The 23803-nt window shown below is 40.1% G+C and overlaps 1 protein-coding gene across 17 annotated transcripts in view; it reads right to left on the reverse strand.

Annotated features, from left to right (window-relative positions):
• The window catches only part of CEP192 (centrosomal protein 192), a 130067-nt gene that overhangs the window by 37763 nt on the left and 68501 nt on the right, over positions 1–23803 (reverse strand). For 15 of the 17 annotated variants that reach the window (XM_063716812.1, XM_054537615.2, XM_063716817.1 and 12 more), the window contains 9 exons: positions 15869–15994; positions 15588–15731; positions 15403–15466; positions 14833–14972; positions 14643–14735; positions 13969–14087; positions 12610–12783; positions 10975–11065; positions 10635–10811 (listed from right to left, as the gene is read on the reverse strand). In XM_063716812.1, the coding sequence (XP_063572882.1) occupies positions 10635–10811; positions 10975–11065; positions 12610–12783; positions 13969–14087; positions 14643–14735; positions 14833–14972; positions 15403–15466; positions 15588–15731; positions 15869–15994 (1128 nt within the window). The remainder of the gene's footprint in view (positions 1–10634; positions 10812–10974; positions 11066–12609; positions 12784–13968; positions 14088–14642; positions 14736–14832; positions 14973–15402; positions 15467–15587; positions 15732–15868; positions 15995–23803) is intronic. The other 2 variants (XM_063716821.1, XM_063716816.1) reach the window with 1 other exon arrangement.

The following is a 23803-nucleotide window of genomic DNA, read 5'->3' on the forward strand; positions in this document are numbered from 1 at the left end:
ACAAACAGAAAGGAATAGCATCAACATCAACAAAAAGGACATCCACACCAAAACCCCATCTGTAGATCACCAGCATCAAAGAAGACCAAAGGTAGATAAAACCACAAAGATGGGGAGAAACCAGAGCAGAAAAGCTGAAAATTCTAAAAACCAGAGCACCTCTTCTCCTCCAAAAGATCACAGCTCCTCACCAGCAACGGAACAAAGCTGGATGGAGAACGACTTTGACGAGCTGACAGAAGTAGGCTTCAGAAGGTCGGTAATAACAAACTTCTCCGAGCTAAAGGAGAATGTTCGAACCCATCGCAAGGAAGCTAAAAACTTTGGAAAAAGATTAGACGAATGGCTAACTAGAATAAACAATGTAGAGAAGACCTTAAATGACCTGATGGAGCTGAAAAACATGGCACAAGAACTATGTGACGCATGCACAAGCTTCAATAGCCGATTCGATCAAGTGGTACGAAAGGGTATCAGTGACTGAAGATCAAATGAATGAAATAAAGCGGGAAGAGAAGTTTAGAGTAAAAAGTAAAAAGAAACAAACAAAGCCTCCAAGAAATATGGGACTATGTGAAAACATCAAATCTACATCTGACTGGTGTACCTGAAAGTGACAGGGAGAATGGAACCAAGCTGGAAAACACTCTGCAGGATATTATCCAGGAGAACTTCCCCACCTAGCAAAGCAGCCCAACATTCAAATTCAGGAAATACAGAGAACACCACAAAGATACTCCTCGAGGAGAGCAACCCCAAGGCACATAATTGTCAGATTCACCAAGGTTGGAATAAAGGAAAAAATGTTAAGGGCAGCCAGAGACAAAGGTCGGGTTACCTACAAAGGGAAGCCCATCAGACTATTGGCTGATCTCTCAGCAGAAACTCTACAAGCCAGAAGAGAGTGGGGGCCAATATTCAACACACTAAAGGAAAGAATTTTCAACCCAGAATTTCATATCCAGCCAAACTAAGCTTCATAAGTGAAGGAGAAATAAAATCTTTTACAGACAAGCAAACGCTGAGAGATTTTGTCACCACCAGGCCTGCCTTACAAGAGCTCCTGAAGGAAGCACTAAACATGGAAAGGAACAACTGGTACTAGCCGCTGCAAAAACATGCCAAATTGTAAAGACCATCGATGCTAGGAAGAAACTACATCAACTAACGGGCAAAATAACCAGCTAACATCATAATGACAGGATTAAATTCACACATAACAATATTAACCTCAAATGTAAATGGGCCATTTAAATGCCCCAGTTAAAAGACACAGACTGGCAAATTGGATAAAGAGTCAAGAACCATCAGTGTGCTATATTCAGGAGACCCATCTCACGTGCAGAGACACACATAGGCTCAAAATAAAGGGATGAAGGAAGATCTACCAAGCAAAAGGAAAGCAAAAAAAAAGCAGGGGTTGCAATCCTAGTCTCTGATAAAACAGACTTTAAACGAACAAAGATCAAAAGAGACAAAGAAAGCCATTATATAATCATAAGGGATCAATTCAACAAGAGCAGCTAACTATCCTAAATATATATGCAACTAATACAGGAGCACCCAGATTCATAAAGCAAGTCCTCAGAGACCTACAAAGAGACTTAGACTCCCAAACAATAATAATTGGGAGACTTTAACACCCCACTGTCAATATTAGACGCATCAACAAGGCAGCAGGTTAACAAGGATATCCAGGACTTGAACTCAGCTCTGCACCAAGAGGACCTAATAGACATCTACAGAACTCTCCAACCCAAATCAACAGAATATACATTCTTCTCAGCACCACATCACACTTATTCCAAAACTGACCACATAGTTGGAAGTAAAACACTCCTCAGCAAATGTAAAAGAACAGAAATCACAACAAACTGTCTCTCAGACCACAGTGCAATCAAATTAGAACTCGGGATTAAGAAACTCACTCAAAACCGCACAACTATATGGAAACTGAACAACCTGCTCCTGAATGACTACCAGGTAAATAACGAAATGAAGGCAGAAATAAAGATGTTCTTTGAAACCAAAGAGAACAAAGACACAACGTACCAGAATCTCTGGGACACATTTAAATCAGTGTATAGAGGGAAATTTATAGCACTAAATGCCCACCCTAACATCACAATTAAAAGAACTACAGAAGCAAGAGCAAACACATTCAAAAGCTAGCAGAAGGCAAGAAATAATGAAGATCGGAGCAGAACTGAAGGAGATAGAGACACAAAAAAACCTTCAAAAAAATCAATGAATCCAGGAGCTGGTTTTTTAAAAAGATCAACAAAATTGATAGACTGCTAGCAAGACTAACAAAGAAGAAAAGAGAGAAGAATCAAATAGATGCAATAAACAATGGTAAAGGGGATATCACCACTGATCCCACAGAAATACAAACTACCATCAGAGAATAATATAAACACCTCTACACAAATAAACTAGAAAATCTAGAAGAAATGGTAAATTTCTGGACACATACATCCTCCCAAGACTAAACCAGGAAGAAGTTGAATCTCTGAATAGACCAATAACAGGCTCTAAAATTGAGGCAATAATAGCCTACCAACCAAAAAAAGTCCAGGACCAGACGGATTCACAGCTGAATTCTACCAGAAGTACAAAGAGGAGCTGGTACCATTTCTTCTGAAACTATTCCAATCAATAGAAAAAAAGAGAATCCTCCCTAACTCATTTTATGAAGCCAGCATCATCCTGATACCAAAGCCTGCCAGAGACACAACAAAAAAAGAGAATTTTAATCCAGTATCTCTGATGAACATCGATGGGAAAATCCTCCAATAAAATACTGGCAAACCGAATCCAGCAGCACATCAAAAAGCTTATCCACCACAATCAAGTTAGCTTCATCCCTGGAATGCAAGGCTGGTTCAACATATGCAAATCAATAAATGTAATCCATCACATAAACAGAACCAACGACAAAAGTCACATAATTATCTCAATAGATGCAGAAAAGGCCTTTGACAAAATTCAACAGCCCTTCATGCTAAAAACTCTCAATAAACTAGGTATTGATGGAATATATCTCAAAATAATAAGAGCTATTTATGACAAACCCACAGCCAATATCATAGTGAATGGGCAAAAACTGGAAGCATTCCCTTTGAAAACTGGCACAAGACAGGGATGCCCTCTCTCACCACTCCTATTCAACATAGTGGTGGAAGTCCTGGCCAGGGCAATCAGGCAAGAGAAAGAAATAAAGGGTATTCAATTAGGAAAAGAGGAAGTCAAATTGTCCCTGTTTGCAGATGACATGATTGTATATTTAGAAAACCCCATCGTCTCAGCCCAAAATCTCCTTAAGCTGATAAGCAACTTCAGCAAAGTCTCAGGATACAAAATCAATGTGCAAAAATCACAAGCATTCCTATACACCAATAACAGACAAACAGAGAGCCAAATCATGAGTGAACTCTCATTTACAATTGCTACAAAGAGAATGAAATGTCTAGGAACCCAACTTACAAGGGATGTGAAGGACCTCTTCAAGGAGAACTACAAACCACTGCTCAACGAAATAAAAGAGGACACAAACAAATGGAAGAACGTTCCATGCTCATGGATAGGAAGAATCAATATCGTGAAAATGGCCATACTGCCCAAGGTAATTTACAGATTCAATGCCATCCCCATCAAGCTACCAATGACTTTCTTCACAGAAATGGAAAAAACTACCTTAAAGTTCATATGGAACCAAAAAAAGAGACTGCATTGCCAAGACAATCCTAAGCAAAAAGAACAAAGCTGGAGGCATCATGCTACCTGACTTCAAACTATACTACAAGGCTACAAACGGAATGGTACTGGTACCAAAACAGACATACAGACCAATGGAACATAACAGAGGCCTCAGAAATAACACCACACATCTACAACCATCTGATCTCCGATAAATCTGACAAAAAAAGAAATGGGGAAAGGATTCCCTATTTAATAAATGGTGCTGGGAAAACTGGCTAGCCATATGTAGAAAGCTGAAACTGGATCCCTTCCTTACACCTTATTCGAAAATTAATTCAAGATGGATTAAAGACTTAAATGTTAGACCTAAAGCCATAAAAACCCTAGAAGAAAACCTAGGCAATACCATTCAGGACATAGGCATGGGCAAGGACTTCATGACTAAAACACCAAAAGCAATGGCAAGAAAAGCCAAAATAGATAAATGGGATCTAATTAAACTAAAGAGCCTCTGCACAGCAAAATAAATTACCATCAGAGTGAACAGGCAACCTACAGAATGGGAGAAAATTTTTTAATCTACCCATCTGTCAAAGGGCTAATATCCAGAATCTACAAAGAACTTGAACAAATTTACAAGAAAAAAACAAACAACCCCATCAAAAAGAGGGCAAAGGATATGAACAGACACTTCCCAAAAGAAGACATTTATACAGCCAACAGACACATGAAAAAATGCTCATCATCACTGGTCATCAGAGAAATGCAAATCAAAACCACAATGAGATACCATCCCACACCAGGCAGAATGGTGATCATTAAAAAGTCAGGAAACAACAGGTGCTGGAGAGGATGTGGAGAAATAGGAACACTTTTATACTGTTGGTGGGAGTGTAAACTAGTTCAACCATTGTGGAAGACAGTGTGGCAATTCCTCAAGGATCTAGAATTAGAAATACATTTGACCCAGCAATCGCATTACTGGGTATATACCCAAAGGATTATAATTCATGCTACTATAAAGACACATGCACACATATGTTTACTGCAGCACTATTCACAATAGCAAAGACTTGGAACCAACCCAAATGTCCATCAGTGATAGACTGGAATAAGAAAACGTGGCACATATACACCATGGAATACTACGCAGCCATAATAAAGGATGAGTTCATGTCCTTTGTAGGAACATGGATGAAGCTGAAAACCATCATTCTCAGCAAACTATCACAAGGTCAGAAAACCAAACACTGCATGTTCTCACTCATAGGTGGGAATTGAACAATGAGAACACATGGACACAGGAAGGGGAACATCACACACCGGGGCCTGTTGTGGGGTGGGGGGAGGGGGGAGGGATAGCATTAGGAGATATACCTAATGTAAATGACGAGTTAATGGGTGCAGCACACCGACATGGCACATGTATACATACGTAACAAACCTGCACATTGTGCACATGTACCCTAGAACTTAAAGTATAACTAATAACAACAACAACAAAAGAATGGCAATCATTAAAAAGTCAGGAAACAACAGATGCTGGAGAGGATGTGGAGAAATAGGAACGCTTTTACACTGTTGGTGGGAGTGTAAATTAGTTCAACCATTGTAGAAGACAGTGTGGCAATTCCTCAAGGATCTAGAACTAGAAATACCATTTGACCCAGCCATCCCATTACTTGGTATACACCCAAAGGAATATAAATCATGCTGCTATAAAGACACATGCACACGTATGTTTACTGCGGCACTGTTCACAATAGCAAAGACTTGGAACCAATCCAAATGCCCATCAATGATAGACTGGATAAAGAAAATGTGGCACAGATACACCATGGAATACTATGCAGCCATAAAAAAGGATGAGTTCATGTCCTTTGCAGGGACATGGATGAAGCTAGAAACCATTCTCAGCAAACTAACACAGGAACAGAAAACCAGACACCACATGTTCTCACTCATAAGTGGGAGTTGAACAATAAGAACACATGGACACAGGGAAGGGAACATAACACACTGGGGCCTGTCGGGGGTGGGGGAGTAGGGGAAGAATAGCATTAGGAGAAATACCTAATGTAGATGACGGGTTGATGTGTGCAGCAAACCACCATGGCACTTGTATGCCTGTGTAACAAACCTGCACGTTCTGCACACGTATCCCAGAACTTAAAAGTACAATAAAAATAAATAATTAATTAATTTTAAAAAGATGAGCTGGTGGATGGATATGTGGGAGAAGAAATATAGCAAAATGTTAACTACAGAATCTAAGTGATAGTGTATGTGACTGTTTACTGCATAATCCTTTCAACTTCTCAGTAATTCTGAACCTTTTCATAATAAAATGTTTTTGGGGAAAACTGTATTTATAATCCTCTTAGTGTGCAGTCTAGCCAGTGTCAGAGAAAAGCATGCAAAAGGGACTAAGCTAAAGATAAGAACTCAAACAACTTTTCAAGGACAGACACATTGTCAACGGAGGAAGCAGCACACTAGAGTCAGGCTTGGGGATCCATCTGCTGCTGCTTCCACAGGGCTCAACCCTTGTAGGAAGCAAGGCTTCACAGAATATATCCCATAAATTCGAGTGTAAGGAAAATATTCACACCCTGCTGGAAACTTTCCATACTCTTTGAAATGCACACCTTTAAAAATTATCTTTTATTCCTAATTACAGGTTGAGTATCCCTTATTCAAAGTGCTTGGGACCAGAGGTATTCCAGATTTGGGAATATCTGCATTATACTGGCTGAACATCCCTAATTCAAAAATCCAAAATCCAAAATGCTCCAAAGAGCATTTCCTTTGAGCATCATGTCAGCATTGTTGAGTTTGAATTTTCAGATTAGGGATACTCAATCTGTACTAAAATAGGTTGCAAATACTTCCTTGCAAACTTGAAACCATCTTAACTTATTCCGAGTTGTTACGTACTTAACTAAAATAACATTTTGAAAAAGTAGTTTCAGGCACCTCATCAGTTTGTACTGTCTTGACTTTTAGTACAAGTAAACAGCATTTCAGACCTGGCACAGTGGCTCACGCCTGTAATCTCAGCACTTTTGGAGGCCAAGGCAGGCGGATTACTTGAGGTCAGGAGTTCGAGACAAGCTTGGCCAACTGGCACAACCCCATCTCTACTAAAAATACAAAAATTAGCCGGGCGTGGTGACGGGCGCCTGTAATCCCAGCTACTCGAGACACTGAGGCAGGAGAATGGCTTGAACCTGGGAGGCGGAAGTTGCAGTGAGCAGAGATCACACCACTGCACTCCAGGCTGGGCGACAGAGCGAGATGATGTCTCAAAATAAACAAATAAATAAACGGCATTTAAAAGGGTTTCAGATTGGAAGCTCCTACAAATCCTCCCTCACTCGAAGTGACCTCTGGTAGTTTCAACAGCAAAAATGTTTCTAATTTTTCTTTTTCCATAGAAATGTACAAGCAAATTTTATCAATGAAACTAAATAGCAAAAAACAAGGGAAAAGGTACCTTTGAAAACACTCATTACAAGTATTCTGCCTATATTTTCAAATTCTAAGAAATCACAAATTACTACTGAGTAACAAGGTTAAGAAAAAAGAATGATTGGCCGGGTGCGTGGCTCACGCCTGTAATCCCAGCACTTTGGGAGGCTGAGGCTGGTGGATCACGAGGTCAAGAGATCAAGACCATCCTGACCAACAATCCCATCTCTACTAAAAACACAAAAATCAGCTGGGCGTGGTGGCACGCGCCTGTAGTCCCAGCTACTGGGGAGGCTGAGGCAAGAGAACAGCTTGAACCTGGGGGGCAGAGGTTGCAGTGAGCCGAGATGCCACTGCACTCCAGCCTGGCAATGGAGCAAGACTCTGTCTCAAAAAAAAGAAAAGAAAAAAGAATGATTAAATGAAACAAATCTAACACCGTAAATCCACAGATTAAACAGGAAAAACTGTTACTCCTAACCTCAGTGCTACTGAAACGTTGAGCTGTATGATTCTTTGCAGTGGGAACTGTCCTGGGCTTTCTCGGATGTTCAGCAGCCTCCCTGGCTTCTACCCAGTTGGTGCCAGTAGCACTCTTGTCCTGCCCCCAGTTATGACAAACAAAAAATAACTCCAGACTCTGCCAATGTCCCCTGGGGGTAACACAAGCTCTGGTTGAGAATCACTGCTCCAGATGACGATACACAGAGTGTTATTAGCACCCTAGAGACTGCACAATACATAAACGTGGGCTCTGCATTCACCCAGACTGAATTTGAACCTTATGTCTACCACTGACCAGCAAGTAAGATGCACGATCACGGCCACACATCTCTCTCAGCCTCAGTTTACACATGTGCAAAATGGCAAGAGTAGTAGTATCTCCAATGGTTGTTTTGAAGATAAAAATGTGACAATCCACCATCTTAGTCTGTTTGTGTTGCTATAACAGAATACTATAGACTGGGTAATTTATAAACAACAGAAATTTACTCTTCACAGTTCTGGAGGCTGGAAGTCCAAGATCAAGGTGCTGGTTTCTGGTGAGGGCTGCTCTCTGCTTCTTTTTGTTTGAGATGGAGTCTCGCTCTGTTGCCAGGCTGGAGTGCAGTGGCGCAATCTCGGCTCACTGCAACCTCTGCCTCCCGGGTTCAAGCGATTCTCCTGCCTCAGCCTCCCGAGTAGCTGGGACTACAGGTGTGCGCCACCATGCCCAGCTAATTTTTGTATGTTTAGTAGAGATGGGGTTTCACCATGTTGGTCAGGATAGTCTTGATCTCTTGACCTCGTGATCCACCTGCCTCAGCCTCCCAAAGTGCTGGGATTACAGGCATGAGCCACTGCATCCGGCCGGGCTGCTCTCTGCTTCTAAGATCTCACCTTGAATCCTGCATGTTCCAGAGGGAAGAAATGCTGTGTCCCCGCATGGCAGAAGGGCAAAAAGACCAAACTCTCTCCCTCAGGCCTTTTTATAACAGCATTAATCCATTCCCGAGGGCAGAGCCTCATGACCTAAACACCTCCCAAAGGGATCCATCTCCCAACACTGTTGTACTGCAGAGTAAGTTTCCAATACAGAAATTTGGGAGACACATTCAGATTACAGCATCCACTTAGTGATTGAGGGTAGTGTCCAGAATACAATCAACATGGAATAATCAATACACTTTTATTGCAGTCGTATCATGCTTTATGGTATTCAAAACACAGATCATTTCACTTGTTCCTCACAACCAAATTGGCAAGTTGGGACAGCAAGCAGCTTCTGATGAGATGAGAGAGGAAATGCCAAGGTGAGTGTAAGTAACAGAGACAGGGCTGGCTCCCTGGGTTCTCCTGTCATGTTAACAGCTCTTCCGCCACTCTGCCAGGCTACTTTATCTTTACAAAGGCACAGCAATGTTAATACTCTGAGTCTTCTTGTGAAATAATAGCCATATTTATCCATAGCCCACAGGCAAACCCCATCCAGCCCACCTCTGTGAGAGGACAGGGCAGCCATCTACGTGGGTAGGAATCCCACCAGGATCCGATTTGTCTTCAAAGGATGTCAAACCCCTGCTTGGTTGATTATTAAATCAAATGGTTCTGCCCTAAATCACTGGAGACTTATTAGAGATTCTTCCTTGAGAACAACCTCAAAATCATGGCTAGTAAACCTAAATAAATCAGAATATCTTCAAGAAGTCTGAAAAATACAGCCCATTTAATCCTCTCCATAAACCAAGCATTATCCTCACACAAAATCAGATCGTCAGAGAGCTTAAAGGCTCTGGCAGCGTCTCCTGGGTGCACATGGAAGGATGCCAGTTTTAAAAATGACCACTAACATCTTTAAACAGCTTTGCCCACCCCATCTCATGGGGCCAATCAAGTGACTCCACAGGAAACAGAGCTCAAGCTCCAGTGTCAAAGCTGTATTTGTCATACACACCTAATTCTAAAAACTTTTAGATATTGTTAATCTTGTAATTTATCACATCCCCTCTTTAATACTAGGATATAGAACCAAAATTTGAGCCCCAGCCCCACTGCCAAACACCTGTGCAGTTATAAGGCATGCACAACCATGTAGCTGGAGCTTCTTCCGACTGCCTTGCCGTTGCTTCCTTTCCTCTATGATTTATCACTTTTATCTCTAATTGCTTTGAATGTGTCTATACAAATAGCTTCAAATCCTTTTTACATATTATGCTGGCAATTAAAAAGCATAAAAACTCTTGTCTTGGAGCTGGCAAATTCAGTCAATGGGTATTTGGTATGGTCTAAATGGTGATGTCCCCCCGCAAATTCACATGTTGAAACCTAGTCCCCAACGTGACAGTACTAAGAGGCGGGGCCTTTGGGGAAGTGATTAAGCCGTGAGGGCTCCAGCCCCATGCATGGGCTTGGTGCCCTTTTAAAAGAGACTGGAGGCAGCACTCTCGTCCCTCTCACCATGTGTGGGGACAAAAAGGCAGAGGGCAACCCTCACCAGACGCCGCATCTGCTGGTGCTCTGATCTTGGGCTTCCCAACCTCCAGAACTGTGAGCAATAAATTTCTGTTGTTTATTATAAATTACTCAGTGGTATTTCGTTAGCCGATTGAATAGACTAAGACAGTATTTTTGCTGATAATTGAGAAAATAAAATTTAATGGGAAAGTTAATATCTTAAACAGCTCCACATGGATTTACCCAAAGATGTGTTCCTAAAAAGCTGTGTACATTTTAAAATCTCCAAATTAAAATGAAACTTAAAAACATTAGAAAGACTAATACTTACAGGAATACTACGCTGGCTGCTATTATAACTTGCCAATTCTACAAAGCATATAAATTACTCCCTAACTTGTTTGTAAGTCTAGATAATTACATATTTTCACTTATAAAAGGCAGAGTGTATAATTTACAACATTAAACCAATAGTTATAAAATGGCATAAACTCCAGGGGAAGGGAAAGGCAATAAAATGATCTTACTGTGAACTTAATGCCTGGTTGTGATCGATTTCCAAGTTGTTTGATTTCTAGTCTAGCCAACATGCAAGATAATCGAGTAGGTGCAAATAACACAGAGATGAAAATGTCTTCCTTCGGGTGAATTCTGATCTCACAGTTACTGGTCAATCGCTGTTCTGAACCAAAAGTGTTCTGAAGCTACAATTTAAAAACAGTTAACTGCATAAAACAAAGCAGTAGCACAAATAAAACATACCATTAACACAAATTCTTAAAAGCTAAATAACACAAAAAGGTCTGCATATGCAAGTGTTCCAGACCCAGACAGAAGACATAACAAGAATCCACGTACTCTACGAACCTGAAAGCAGTCCTGATCTTGTCCTCTAATAAGCAGTCGTAAATGTTGAGTTGTGGATGCAGAATTATTTCTTAAAGCTAGTTTCTGAAGCCTAAAAACAATTACACATTTTAAATATGGTTTTTCTCCATGGATATTGCTATCATTATAAGAATAAAGCCAATTAAAACCAATCACAATGTCTAGAGATGGACTAACTTACACGAGCCATTTCAGTAGCCTGGAATTGTCTCCCCACAGTCCTAGACTCTATGTTTCTGAAATTGTAGGCTCAAGACTCACCTTATAGAGGCTTTTTGGTTTAATCTCTCTCCAGTTATAGCTCTGCAGCTGACCTTATTATTTATACTATGTGTATAGGTATTATCTGTCATATAAAACATCAATCAATGAAAATCCAGGTGAAGAAATTCGAGTCATTAAGTCAATATCACACCTAGCGGGAATACCTAGCTCAACCAAGCGAGCTTTCAGGGAAACAAGGGGTCCTAGGCTAAGAGGCTCATTTGCACAAAGTAGTCTTTTAAACAGTATAATGAATTAACTCTACTTTTAGAGAAGCTACAATGCAAAAGAATGGACATAAAATAGCACCTGACTGATAAAAACACTTCAATTGTGGAAACTATGTGAATCCTGTCTTCATTGGAGAACAGAGAATACATGAGTAAATCTCTGTTTTACTCAAATTTGGGGACGATCAGCAGCTAATAAATCAGCAGCTGAGGTCTACGTCTCATCCACCTTGTGTTAAGAGAAACGCAGACAACTTTGGCTATTGACATCTCCAGGGAAAGCCTTCCACAGGTACAATGACTGGGGAAGAATTACCTGAAAGAAACATTTTTTTGTAAAGTTTTCATTCTCATGTATTTATTTTATAATTTGTAAAGCACTGTGGTTATCATTTTCAAGTATAGAGTTAGTTATCAGGTGGGATGGGAGAGGCTAGGTTTCCATAGAGTCATATCATCAGTTAAATGTACTCAAAAGTCAAGAACAAGCCAGTTATTGCTTGAGTGAAGTGTAACTGTTTCTGCCATAGGCTTCTGAGAGATGTTTCTTCCAGAGATACTTTTAAAGATAAACCTGTACAATACACGGAGTCTCAAAAAAAAAAAAAAACAACACAATTTTACAGTAAATACTACCTCCCATTTCCTAAGGTGCCCCTTTCCCTTAGGTGCTCCATTCGGTGTGGTCAGGAAGTATGACACCCAAGTCTGGTGCATTAAAAACACTTCCATGGGTTTTGCTAAAACCATGTGGTTGTTGACTGAGAAATTTAGATCATTTAGAAGAATGGATGTACTGCATATTCTCTATGCAGCTCTCCATAAATCTCTCTCTCAGCTGGCTTTTGAAAAATACGGAGTGGCAGTGAATTTAAGGGGATACTCCCTCCTCAGCAGCAACTGTATTGTTGGTCATGTGTCAGGTGCTCTGTGCAGGACTGGAATATGTGCTAAAGAAAAGCTGAATCAGAACACGTGCCCATCTAGGAGGTTCTTCCAGTTCTGCACAATTGAGCCTGAAGAGTGTCTATTATGACAAAATTTTCCTGCAAACATTAATTTGTAGTCTGCTCCAAAATATGTATAAATAGTGGACTATTTGTCAGTCTTTGACACTTACTGTGTTCTACCAAGAGGGACTCCTCCCCAAGCCAGAAATTGTTTGTTGGACAAAATCGATGGAATATCTAAGCAAGGTCCAGGTGACAGAGGTTTACTTCCTGAAGAAATGACTTCGCCTTTTAACACTACTTCATACTGAGGTCCAAATGGTTGCACAAATATTTTCAAGATCCTAAGAAAGAAAGAATTCTAAGTTGAAGGTCCTGTATTCGATTCTTTTCGCAACTATTTCCTATATGCTTCCATTGTCCAAAAGACTGAACTAGGTGCTGGGGATACGATGATATTCCCACCCTTAGAGCTTGTGCTGCAGAGAAGAATACAGACAAGAAAAGAGATGATCACAATGGCATCTGCACGGGGGGGTGTGAGAAGCCATCATGCTTTGGGAATGCTATTTATGAGACATTTGGGCAGAGTGGAGGAGTCTCCCAGAAGGCGCCAGCCCAGGGAGGTTGAGGGCAAGCATTCCAGGCAGAGGCATTCACACTGGTGCAGGCCTGACTCTTCTGTAAGGTCACAAGAACAGACTGAGCACACGATAAAGTGTTCTATAACCCAGGCAGGGGTATAAGCCATGTGTGTCTCAGAGGAGAGTGTACTTTAAGCTAGGGTTACACAAGCAAGCTCAGTACTCATGACAGTGGGGCTCTGACTCTAAGTTGATATTCACGTATGATTTGGGTGCCAAGAAGTCATGGGCTTGGAGAAGAAATGGAGAAAGATATCTTAATAGCTGACAAGGTCAACTAATAGTTTCAGGAGAAAAAGTAAGAAACATCCAATTGATCTTTTATTATTTACTTTTGTCAGAATATACTTGAAAATAATAATTTATTCATTTCTATTCAGCTGGTTTAAAAGAAGATTTTTAGTTAAAAAAAGAGAAGACAATCTGAAGCTAAATGAAAGGAGATTAAACAGAGTCACACCATGTATTAGGTAAGAAATACATGGACTTTGTCATTCAGGCTGTGGAATTTTGAAGCACATGTGAGTGGCTGTTTTGAGAGACGAGTAAAACTTTGTCATTACAACTTTTTTTTTTTTTTTGAGACAGACTCTTACCCTGTCGCCCAGCCTGGAGTGCAGAGGTGTGATCTTGGCTCACTGCAACCTCCGCCTCCCGGGTTCAAGCGATTCTCCTGCCTCAGCCTCCCGAGTAGCTGAAACTACAGGTGCACACCACCAAGCCCTGCTAATTTTTGTATTTTTAGTAGAGACGGGATTTCGCCATGTTGCCCAAGCTGGTCTCGAACTCCTGACCTCAGGTAATCCACTCAACTCGGCCTCCCAAAGTGCTGGGATTACAGGCATCAGCCACTGTGCCCAGTCCCTTATAACATTTTTATATTACCTTTCCTCGCAGGCTTCAGGATCCTTTGGAGTAAATGAAACAATAACCTCATGTTCTTCTCCAGGTTTAAGGAATAGATTCTTTGGATCCACTGAAAAGTGACCTCCTTGTTCTGGGACCTAAATATAGTTACATAATCATAATTGAATACCAACTTACAAAAACGCAGTTTTCGCTCAGTGGCTCCCGCCTTATGTGCCTTTCTCATTTACCAGGACAGGTTGTTTGTCCCCTTCTCGTCTGTCACGGTCTCAACTTGTCTTATTGTCTTGGAAAGGATATTTCTTTCTCTTCTACAACAAACCTTATCTTCCACCTCACTCCCAATTTTGGATCACTAACCCCCTGTCACTCACCCTCCGGTCTCAGACATGATGTCAACGTGTGTGATCACTCTTCAGCAACTCCAACCAAAGGGTGACATGCATGTTTTACAGGAACTAATCTAAGAACTTGGTTCTCATATTCAAGACACTGGACTTTAAACTTAAAAAGCACCACAGCATATATTTTATGCTATATAACACCCAGTTTTTAAAAACTCTCAGCGATTCTTTCATCTGAGGTTCAGGGCACTCTGCTGGGCCAGGAAGAGCACAACAGCCCGCAGATAGCAAGGAGCTCTCACAGTCTGAGGAAAAACTATCTTATGGCACTCTCATGGAAGTGCATACCTTGATATCCAAATAAACTTCAATGTTCCCAGCATTTTTCAAAGGTAAGTGCTGCTTTCTTGAGGAAGCCACTTTGGCCAAGAAATGCATCGTCTGGAGGATGGGGCAAGACAGACATTTCAACGAACTGTCACAAAGTGAAATCAGCATGAATGAAAGCAGTAATGGCAGACAGGAGGACTGAGGCTACCTGCAAGTCCCTGGGAGCGTGGATCCTAGCTATGCCTGCCCTTGCTTGGAGATTCACACTTCTAAGAATGGGCATAGGGTTTGGGCTGTCAACTTCTATATCAACTTTTGCCGAGAATTCTTCTGCTGAGTCCAGAATCTCTAAAAAAAAGTTCATTCTTTTAGCTCGGAGACCAGAAGAGTTATGTAATTCTAAATGCCATCAGCAGTCCCACACAGTGCCCTTAGGGGCAATAAGAAAATTTAGGCAAGAAGATTTTTTAAAGAGTTAAAAGAATAGAAATGAGTGAAGAGAAAGGTGGAAAAAGAAAGAAAACATCCAACTGGTAAATGCGATAAGATCGAGTAACAGAAAATATTCTAAAAGGTTTTCAGTGCTATCTACAGGAGTTACCCACACTTACACAGGATTGACCCAAAACAGCATGCCATCTGCCTCAATTTCAAAAAAACATAAAATACTTGACAAATTTCTAAGTATCGACATTTATTGACAAAGGAAATACATCTCAAATTTGTAGTTTATCTAGCTACAGATTAAAGCAATTCCCACACAATGTAAACATGATACCTGAAGAGCTGATCTGTTTCTTTGGACTATGGAAAAGAACCCAAATCATCAGAAATTCTGGATCCTATAAAATCAAAAGAAAACTTTGCCTTAATGTAAACTGGTAATAAGATTAAAATCTTAATGAAAGAAAAGCAGTTTAGAAGCTTAATTTCCTCTTTAATTCTAAGCCAGTTCTCTCCCACCTGTCCATCATAACTAGCAGGCATCATGTGGTTGACCACAGAAGGGCCTGCTAGCCGAGTGACCACATCAGCGCAAAGAGCAACTTCCACAGGAGCTCGGACGGGTTCCTTGGAAAACGTGAAACAGCGCCACGCTACAGCGTTCTGTTTAGAAATACAAGAATCAGTTCAGTAAAGCCAACAGTGTAATGCTAAGTTTGTTAACAAAATCCTTAAAAAAATGTACTTTCATAAGATCAGTGCATTCTGTCAACGGTTTCTTACTGTATGTTCATACTTACAGCATTAATAATCAGTCTAATTGGCACAGTGGCATGCGTTCGGTTTATCAATTTTAGTGGGAGGGCTTTCCAGCCTCCATAAGTCAAGTCACCAAAATCAAGAACATCTTTCTTTTCTGTTTCTACCTAATTACCAAAAAAAGGGAATGATTTATGAAAAGCAATATATTAATAGCACAACATGTATGTTCATATCACTGCCATTTCTAGCCACAAATTATGAGTCAGCAGTAAGTAAAACTTACCTACATTTTCCCAGGCTATTTAGCAATTGCTTATTTTCTACAAAAATAAATGTTAAATTCTTCTTTTGAGGTAGTCTACGTACCCAAATATACTACAGAATTCAGCTGCTGTTACTTTGAAAAGACTGTATCTTAAGATGAACTGATAATTTTATAAAATTATAGACCCCTTTTCAATGAGTTCTATTATTAGAATAATGACGTCTCAATTCCTTTTAAAAAGATCATGAATATCTTGGCATTTTCAGATTTAATCTGCAAATGTTAAAATGGTACCAAAACAGACATATCAAAAGTTTAAAACAGTGCCTATGATCATGACAGACTCACTTCCCTAAATGCGGGAAACCAACCAAACTCAGACCCCTCACACACCCACATGTGGAAATGTTTGACAGTACAGGAACCCCCACCGGATATCAAAACTCGTGGATGTCCCTGATAGGAAATGTCATAGTATTTGCATATAGCCTAGGCACATCCTCCTGTATACTTCAAACCATCTCTAGATTACTGATAGTACCTAATATAATGTAAATGCTATGTAAATAGCCATTATACTTTATTGTTAGAGAATAATGACAAGAAAAAAATGTCTGTACGTGTTCAATACAGATGCAACTACCCCTTTTTTTATTCTGAATATTTCTGATCCAAGGTTAGTAAAACACAAGAATGCAGAACCCACAGATACAGAAGACAGACTGTATTATACACACACACACACACACACACACACACACACGCACACATTTTGTTTTGCTCTAGCCAAACACAAAATAAGTGGAGATCAAAGGCAGACCAGTAAGTAGGAGCTGATTTCCATGATGGCCCAGAAAGGTCTGGGTTCCAGACTTGCCCTCAAGGTGGTAGAGCTTTAATACATTCCAGAGAACAGAAGATGTGACTTCAAGCTTGTTGTGAGCAGGGCGAGGCTAGAATGGAATTTGAAATCTGCACATAAACTCAAAGGAATGAACTGAAAAAATTGTCCACATGTCTATGGAGTCAAGAAGGAACCTGTCCAGAGATGGGTGGCACAGAAGATTATTTGCAAGAACATGAAAGCCTACGCCTAGGCCACATGGGACATGGGAGCCCCAAGCTGGAAAAAATCACAAAGGCTTTTAACACCTCAAACATTTCTGCAAAAGTACTCTCAAGGGACACTTCCAAAGACTAGGACGCATCATTGGATTCCTAAAGCAAAAAGCAGCCTCAATGAATGTGAGCTCACATTAAAAATTTTTAAATATCGAAAAATCAGAAGCCACTAGAAGAAAATCACGAAGACTCAGCAAAAGTAACTAGTAGAAGCATTAGTAACCCAAAAACTAGAAACCTGAAACAAACTTTGAAGTAAATTCACTTTAAATGTAGATAACAGAGTCCGTAACAAAGGGAAAAGCAAGAGATTCATGAAGCAATGGTTAGCAAAAAGATGTATAAATAGCTTGATAAATCTGTTAACAATGTTAATGTTGGGACTGTAAAAACTGTTTAGAACTAAAACATTAGTCAAAGCTAATACAGAAGGAAAAGATGAGCATTTAAATGAGATGCTGTCTTCATCTTGTTGAAGGAGTTTGCTTTAGTTAGACATCTCATTATTGAAGTTACATATTAATGTTGAAAGTAAACTATTTGAGTGAGTTCAGATGGTAACATGGCATTTTGAATATTGACTTCCTTTCTTGCAGGCTTGATTTGCCTGGTGACCGAATTACTAGTGACTAGTTCACTAACTAGGCCATTCAAGGAAGTCAAGTTAACATAAAAGAAACATGTCACCTAAATGCACTTGATGGTGTTGAAATGTCCATCTTAAACTGTGTGATGAAATTAGTTCTAAAGAAGATACCAGGCCAACCCTGTAGTACCCCCAGTTTGTTGCAGAATCTCATGTTTTGGATGTTATATAAGAGTCCTATTTGCCCCAGTTAATTTAACTTTTTTCTGCCTGTCTTGTGGACTGGCTGGCTCTTTTAGAACTCTGTCCAAAGAATGCATGGAATAATAACTTGTAAAGCCTCCCACAACTGACAGTATGTATGTGTGTGTGTTTAAACCAAATCTCAAAAGCTTACAATAGAGCTGCATAGGAATAGTATTGATTAAAGAATCACAATTGTACACATGAGCATAACTTATGGATTCTAGTTTAGTTCTTTTGTAACTGCAGACATATTTTTGCTGTTGTTATCTTAGAATAATTTTTAAATGTCATCTTGAAATAGAAATATGCATTTCAAGCACTCATGGAAAAAATGAACAATTTTTAAATCTGTGTTATTTTCTCCATAAGAACTGTAAACATTAAACTAAACAGATTACCTATAATGGAAGTGATTAATGACTTCTGAGCAAGCTGGTTTGGCTGGAGAGCATACACAAACTTTTATATACTACAGAATGCTATTACACTTGGGAAATTATCTTGTCTAACCCGAATTTACATCCCATGGTGATAACATGGTATATGTATTGTTATTAAAGTAAGTGACCATGTTTAAAAAAAAAAACAAACTATTAGAACTGATTTAAAAACTTTCAGTACAATTACAGGATACAAAATTAACATATAAAAGTCAGTAGCATTTCTATATGCCAACACTGAACTATGTGAAAAAGAAATTTAAAAAGTAATCCCATTTACAACACCACACATAGAATTAAATACCTAGGAGTTAACTTAATCAAAGAAGTAAAAGACCTCTATAATGAAAACTATAAAACACTGATGAAGGAAATTGAACAGGACACAAAAAAATAGAAAAACATTCCGTGTTTACAGACTGGAAGAATCAACATTGTTAAAACGTCCATACTACCTCACAGAAATAGAAAAACAAAATCTTAAAATTTACATGGAACCACAAAAGACCTAGAATAGACAAGCTATCCCAAGCAAAAGGAATAAAACTGGAGGAATCACATTACCTAACTTCAAATTATACTACAGAGCCACAGTAACCAAAACAGCATGGTACTGGCATAAAACCAGCATGGTACTGGCATAAAACACAGACCAAAGGAAAAGAATAGAGGACCCAAACACAAATCCGCACACCTACAGTGAACTCTTTTTTTTTTTTTGAGATGGAGTCTCGCTCTGTCACTCAGTCTGGAGTGCAGTGGCACAATCTCGGCTCACTGCAAGCTCCGCCTCCCAGGTTCACGCCATTCTCCTGCCTCAGCCTCTCAAGTAGCTGGGACTACGGGCGCCCGCCACCACGTCCGGCTAATTTTTTGCATTTTTAGTACAGACAGGGTTCGACTGTGTTAGCCAGGATGGTCTCGATCTCCTGACCTCGTGATACACCTGCCTCGGCCTCCCAAAGTGCTGGGATTACAGGCATGAGCCACCACGCCCAGCCTACAGTGAACTCATTTTTGACAAAGGTGCCAAGAACATACACTGGGGAAAAGACTGTCTCTTCAATAAATGGTGCTGGGAAAACTGGATATCCATATGCAGAAGAGTGAAACTAGACTGTCTCTTGACATATATAAAAATCAAATCAAAATGGATTAAAAACTTAAACCTAAAAGCTCAAACTATGTAACTACTACAAGAAAATACTGGGGCCAGGCACAGTGGCTCACGCCTGTAATCCCAGCTCTTTGGGAGGCCGAGGCGGGGCAATCACAAGGTCAGGAGATCAAGACCAGCCTGGCCAATATGGTGAAACCCCGTCTCTACTAAAAATACAAAAATTAGCCAGGCGTGGTGGTGCATGCCTGTAATCCCAGCTACTCGGGGGGCTGAGGCAGGAGAACAACTTGAACCTGGGAGGCAGAGGCTGCAGTGAGCCGAGGTCACGCCACTGCAATCTAGCCTGGGTGACAGAGCGAGACTCCATGTCAAAAAAAAAAAAAAAATTGGGGAAAATCTCCACAACATTGGTCTGGGCAAAGACTTCTTGAGCAATACCCCACAAGCGAAGGCAACCAAAACAAACATGGACAAATGGGATCACGTCAAGCTAAAAAGCTTCTACCCAGCAAAGGATGCAATCAACAAAGTGAAAAGACAACCCACAGAATGAGAGAAAATATTTGCAAACTACCCATCTGACAAGGGATTAATAACCAGAATATATAAGGGGCTCAAACAACTCTATAGGAAAAAATCTAATAATCCAATCAAAAACTGGGCAAAATATTTGAATAAACATTTCTCAAAGGAAGACATACCAATAGCAAATGGGCATATGAAAAGGTGTTCGACATCACTGATGATCAGAGAAATGCAAATCAAAACTACAATGAAATATCATCTTACCCCAGTTAAAATGGCTTATATCCAAAAGACGGGCAATAACAAATGCTGGTGAGGATGTGGAGAAAAGGGAACCCTCGTACACTGTTGATGAGAATGTGAATTAGTACAACCACTATGGAGAACAGTTTGGAGGTTCCTCAAAAAACTAAAAATTGAGCTACCATGTGATCCAGCTATTCCACTGCTGGGTATATACCCAAAAGAAAGGAAATCAGTGTATGAAAGAGATATGTTTATTGCAGCGCTGTTTACATGTTTGTTGCAGCACTGTTTACAACAGCTAAGATTTGGAAGCAACCTAAGTGTTCATCAACAGATGAATGGATAAAGAAAACGTGGTACATATACACAATGGAGTACAATTCAGCCAAAGGAAGAATGAGATCCAGTCATCTGCAACAACAAGGATGGAACTGGAGATCATTATGTTAAGTGAAATAAGCCAGGCACAGAAAGACAAACATCACATGTTCTCACTTATTTGTGGGCTCTAAAAATCAAATCAATTGAACTTATAGACATAGAGAATAGAAAGATGGTTATGAAAGGCTCAGAAGGGTAGGGGTTGGGGGTGAGGTGGGGATGGTTAATGGGTACTAAACAAATAGAAAGAATGAATTAAGACCTACTATTTGAAAGCACAATAGTATGACTATAGCCAATAATAATTGTACATTTTAAAATAACTTAAAGTATGTAACTGGATTATTTGTAACTCAAAGGATAAATGCTTGAGGGGATAACCTATTCTCCATGATGCACTTATTTCACACTGCATGTCTGAAACAAAACATCTCATGTACCTCATAAATATATACACCTATTTAGGTACCCACAAACAATTTTTTAAATAAAAGAAAAATTTTAAATTAAAAAAAAAATTCCATACCACTCCAGAATGATTAAAAAAAAAATCTAACAGTACCAAATGTTAGCAATAACAGGAACCTGTACACATTTCTTCTAGGAATGTAAGTTAGAGAGCAAACTGGCAATATCTAGCCAAAATAAAGGTGCGTATACTTTAAACTGTAACATTTGCATTATGTACCTGGGAGACCCTTTATCACGTTGAGAAAGTAATCTAACAGTTTCTATGCATGTGGCCTCTATATAAAATTCCTGAATGCTCTCTCATAGTGAATGTTGTTCCCTAGTCAAATCCTACTGAACCATCAGGGCCTAATTCCTCTAGTTCCACTCCTCCAAGAAGGCAGCTTTTAACTGGCTTAACACTGAACTATTCCCTACACCAGTGGTTCCCAAACTTGTCTGTTTGTTGGACTCAAAGCTCAGACACAGACATCAGTAGTTTTTGAAGTCCATCAGGTGATTCCAATGAGCACACCAGCAAGGAACCACTGCCTTCTACTACCAAACACCACTGATATATGTGAGCCGCTCGGCACACAGCAATGCCAAATATTGCATAAATGCGATTTATCATGTCTGCTACAGAAAGGTAAGCTGCTTAAAGGCAGGCTCAACAGTCTGCTATAGTGAAATGTATTTAAATGCAGGAGGTTAACAACACCAGTTCTCAGTGGTTCCTACCGGGGTGGCTTGACCATGTTTGGAAACGTTACTGGTTATCACAGTGGGGAAAGGGGTATTACCGACATCCAGTGGGTAGAGGCCAGGGCCGCTGCTAAACATCCTACACTGCACAAGATAGCCTTCCCCACCCTCAAAAAATCTTCTAGCCCAAAATGGCAGTAATGTTAATGCCAAAAAAAACCTTGACCTAAAGAAAAGCAAGCAGAGCAGAGCTGACTGAGAAGTATATAAAATGGCACTTAGCCAAAAAGAAAAAGATCACTAAAAGTTTATAATACGTGCAAATATCAACATAAGAACACAGGAACACGAAAACATGGGAAAAAAACTTTATAAAAAACATTTCCAATCGAATTCCTCCTCCATGCCCTAGAAAATAAAGTCGTTGAGCTAGGTTACTAAGCATTCCCCTGGAGAATGTGTACTGTGGGGAAAACACTGGTGATTCTCACCCATCTCCCAGAGTGGCTGCCCTGTATCTCATCCGCAACACCTACCTCTAAACCGCAAGTCACAGTTACAGCTTTGTGGAATGAAAAAACTAACTTTATTTTTTTGGAGGCAGAGTCTTGCTCTGTTGTCCAGGCTGGAGTGCAATAGCATGACTTCAGCTCACTGTAACCTCCGCCTCTCAGGTTCAAGCAATTCTCCTGCCTCAGCCACCTGAGTAGCTGGGATTACAGGCGCCCGCCACCACACCTGGCTAATTTTTATATTTTTACTAGAGACAGGGTTTTGCCATGTTGGCCAGGCTGGTCTCTAACTCCTGACCTCAGGTGATCTGCCCGCCTCGGCCTCCCAAAGTGCTGGGATTACAGGCATGAGCCACCGCACCTGGCCTGAAACAGCTAATTAACTTTAGGAGGATATCAGTAACATCTGTTAAGTGTGGTTAGCTAAATATGTTAAGTTCAGTTCACATATTAGGAAATTAGTTCATTTTTTTTTTCCTTTTAAGACTGGGTCTCGCTCTGTTGCCCAGGCTGGAGTGCAGTGATGTGATCATAGCTCACTATAGCCTCAAACTCCTGAGCTCAAGTGATCCTCTCACCTTAGCTTCTTGCGTAGTTGGGATCACAAGCATGCACCACCACACCCAGCTGATTTTTTAAAATTTTGTGTAGAGACAGGGTCTCACTATGTTGTCCAGGCTGGTCTCGAACTCCTGGGCTCAAGCAATCCACCCACCATGACCTCTCAAAGTGCTGGGATTACAGGTGTGTGCCAGTGCCCAGCTGAAATCAACTAATTTTTAATTAAAGTCACATGCTACATAATGATGTTTTGGTCAATGATGGACCGTATACAGGACAATGATCCCATAAGATAATAATGGAGATGGAAAATTCCTAACACCTTGTGATACCATAGCCATCATAACATCATAGTATAATTTCTTTTATGGATTTGGTATAGCCTAAATGTACAGTGTTTATAATGTCTACAAGAGTGTACAGTAATGTCCTAGGCCTTTACCACTGACTCACAGAGAGCAACTTCGAGTCCTCTGGTAAGTGCCCTATAAAATGTACCATTTTTTAAATCTTTTATAATGTATTTTTTCTGTACCTTTTCTATGTTTAGCTATAGAAACACTTATCATGGTGTTACAACTGCCCTACAGTATTAAGTACAGTAACAAGCTGTATGGGAACAATGGTACATAGCCTAGGAACAATGGACTATCCCATAAGGTCTAGGTGTGCAGAAGGCTGTGCCATCTAGGTTTGTGTAAGTACACTCCATGATATTCACACAATGACAAAATTGCCTAAGGACACATTTCTCAGGGCATATCCCTATTGTTAAGCGACTCAGGACTGTATCAAGACCTGTTCTGCTTTTCCT

This window comes from Pongo abelii, chromosome 17 (genome assembly GCF_028885655.2).
Source record: "Pongo abelii isolate AG06213 chromosome 17, NHGRI_mPonAbe1-v2.0_pri, whole genome shotgun sequence".
NCBI classification, from domain to species: domain Eukaryota; kingdom Metazoa; phylum Chordata; class Mammalia; order Primates; family Hominidae; genus Pongo; species Pongo abelii.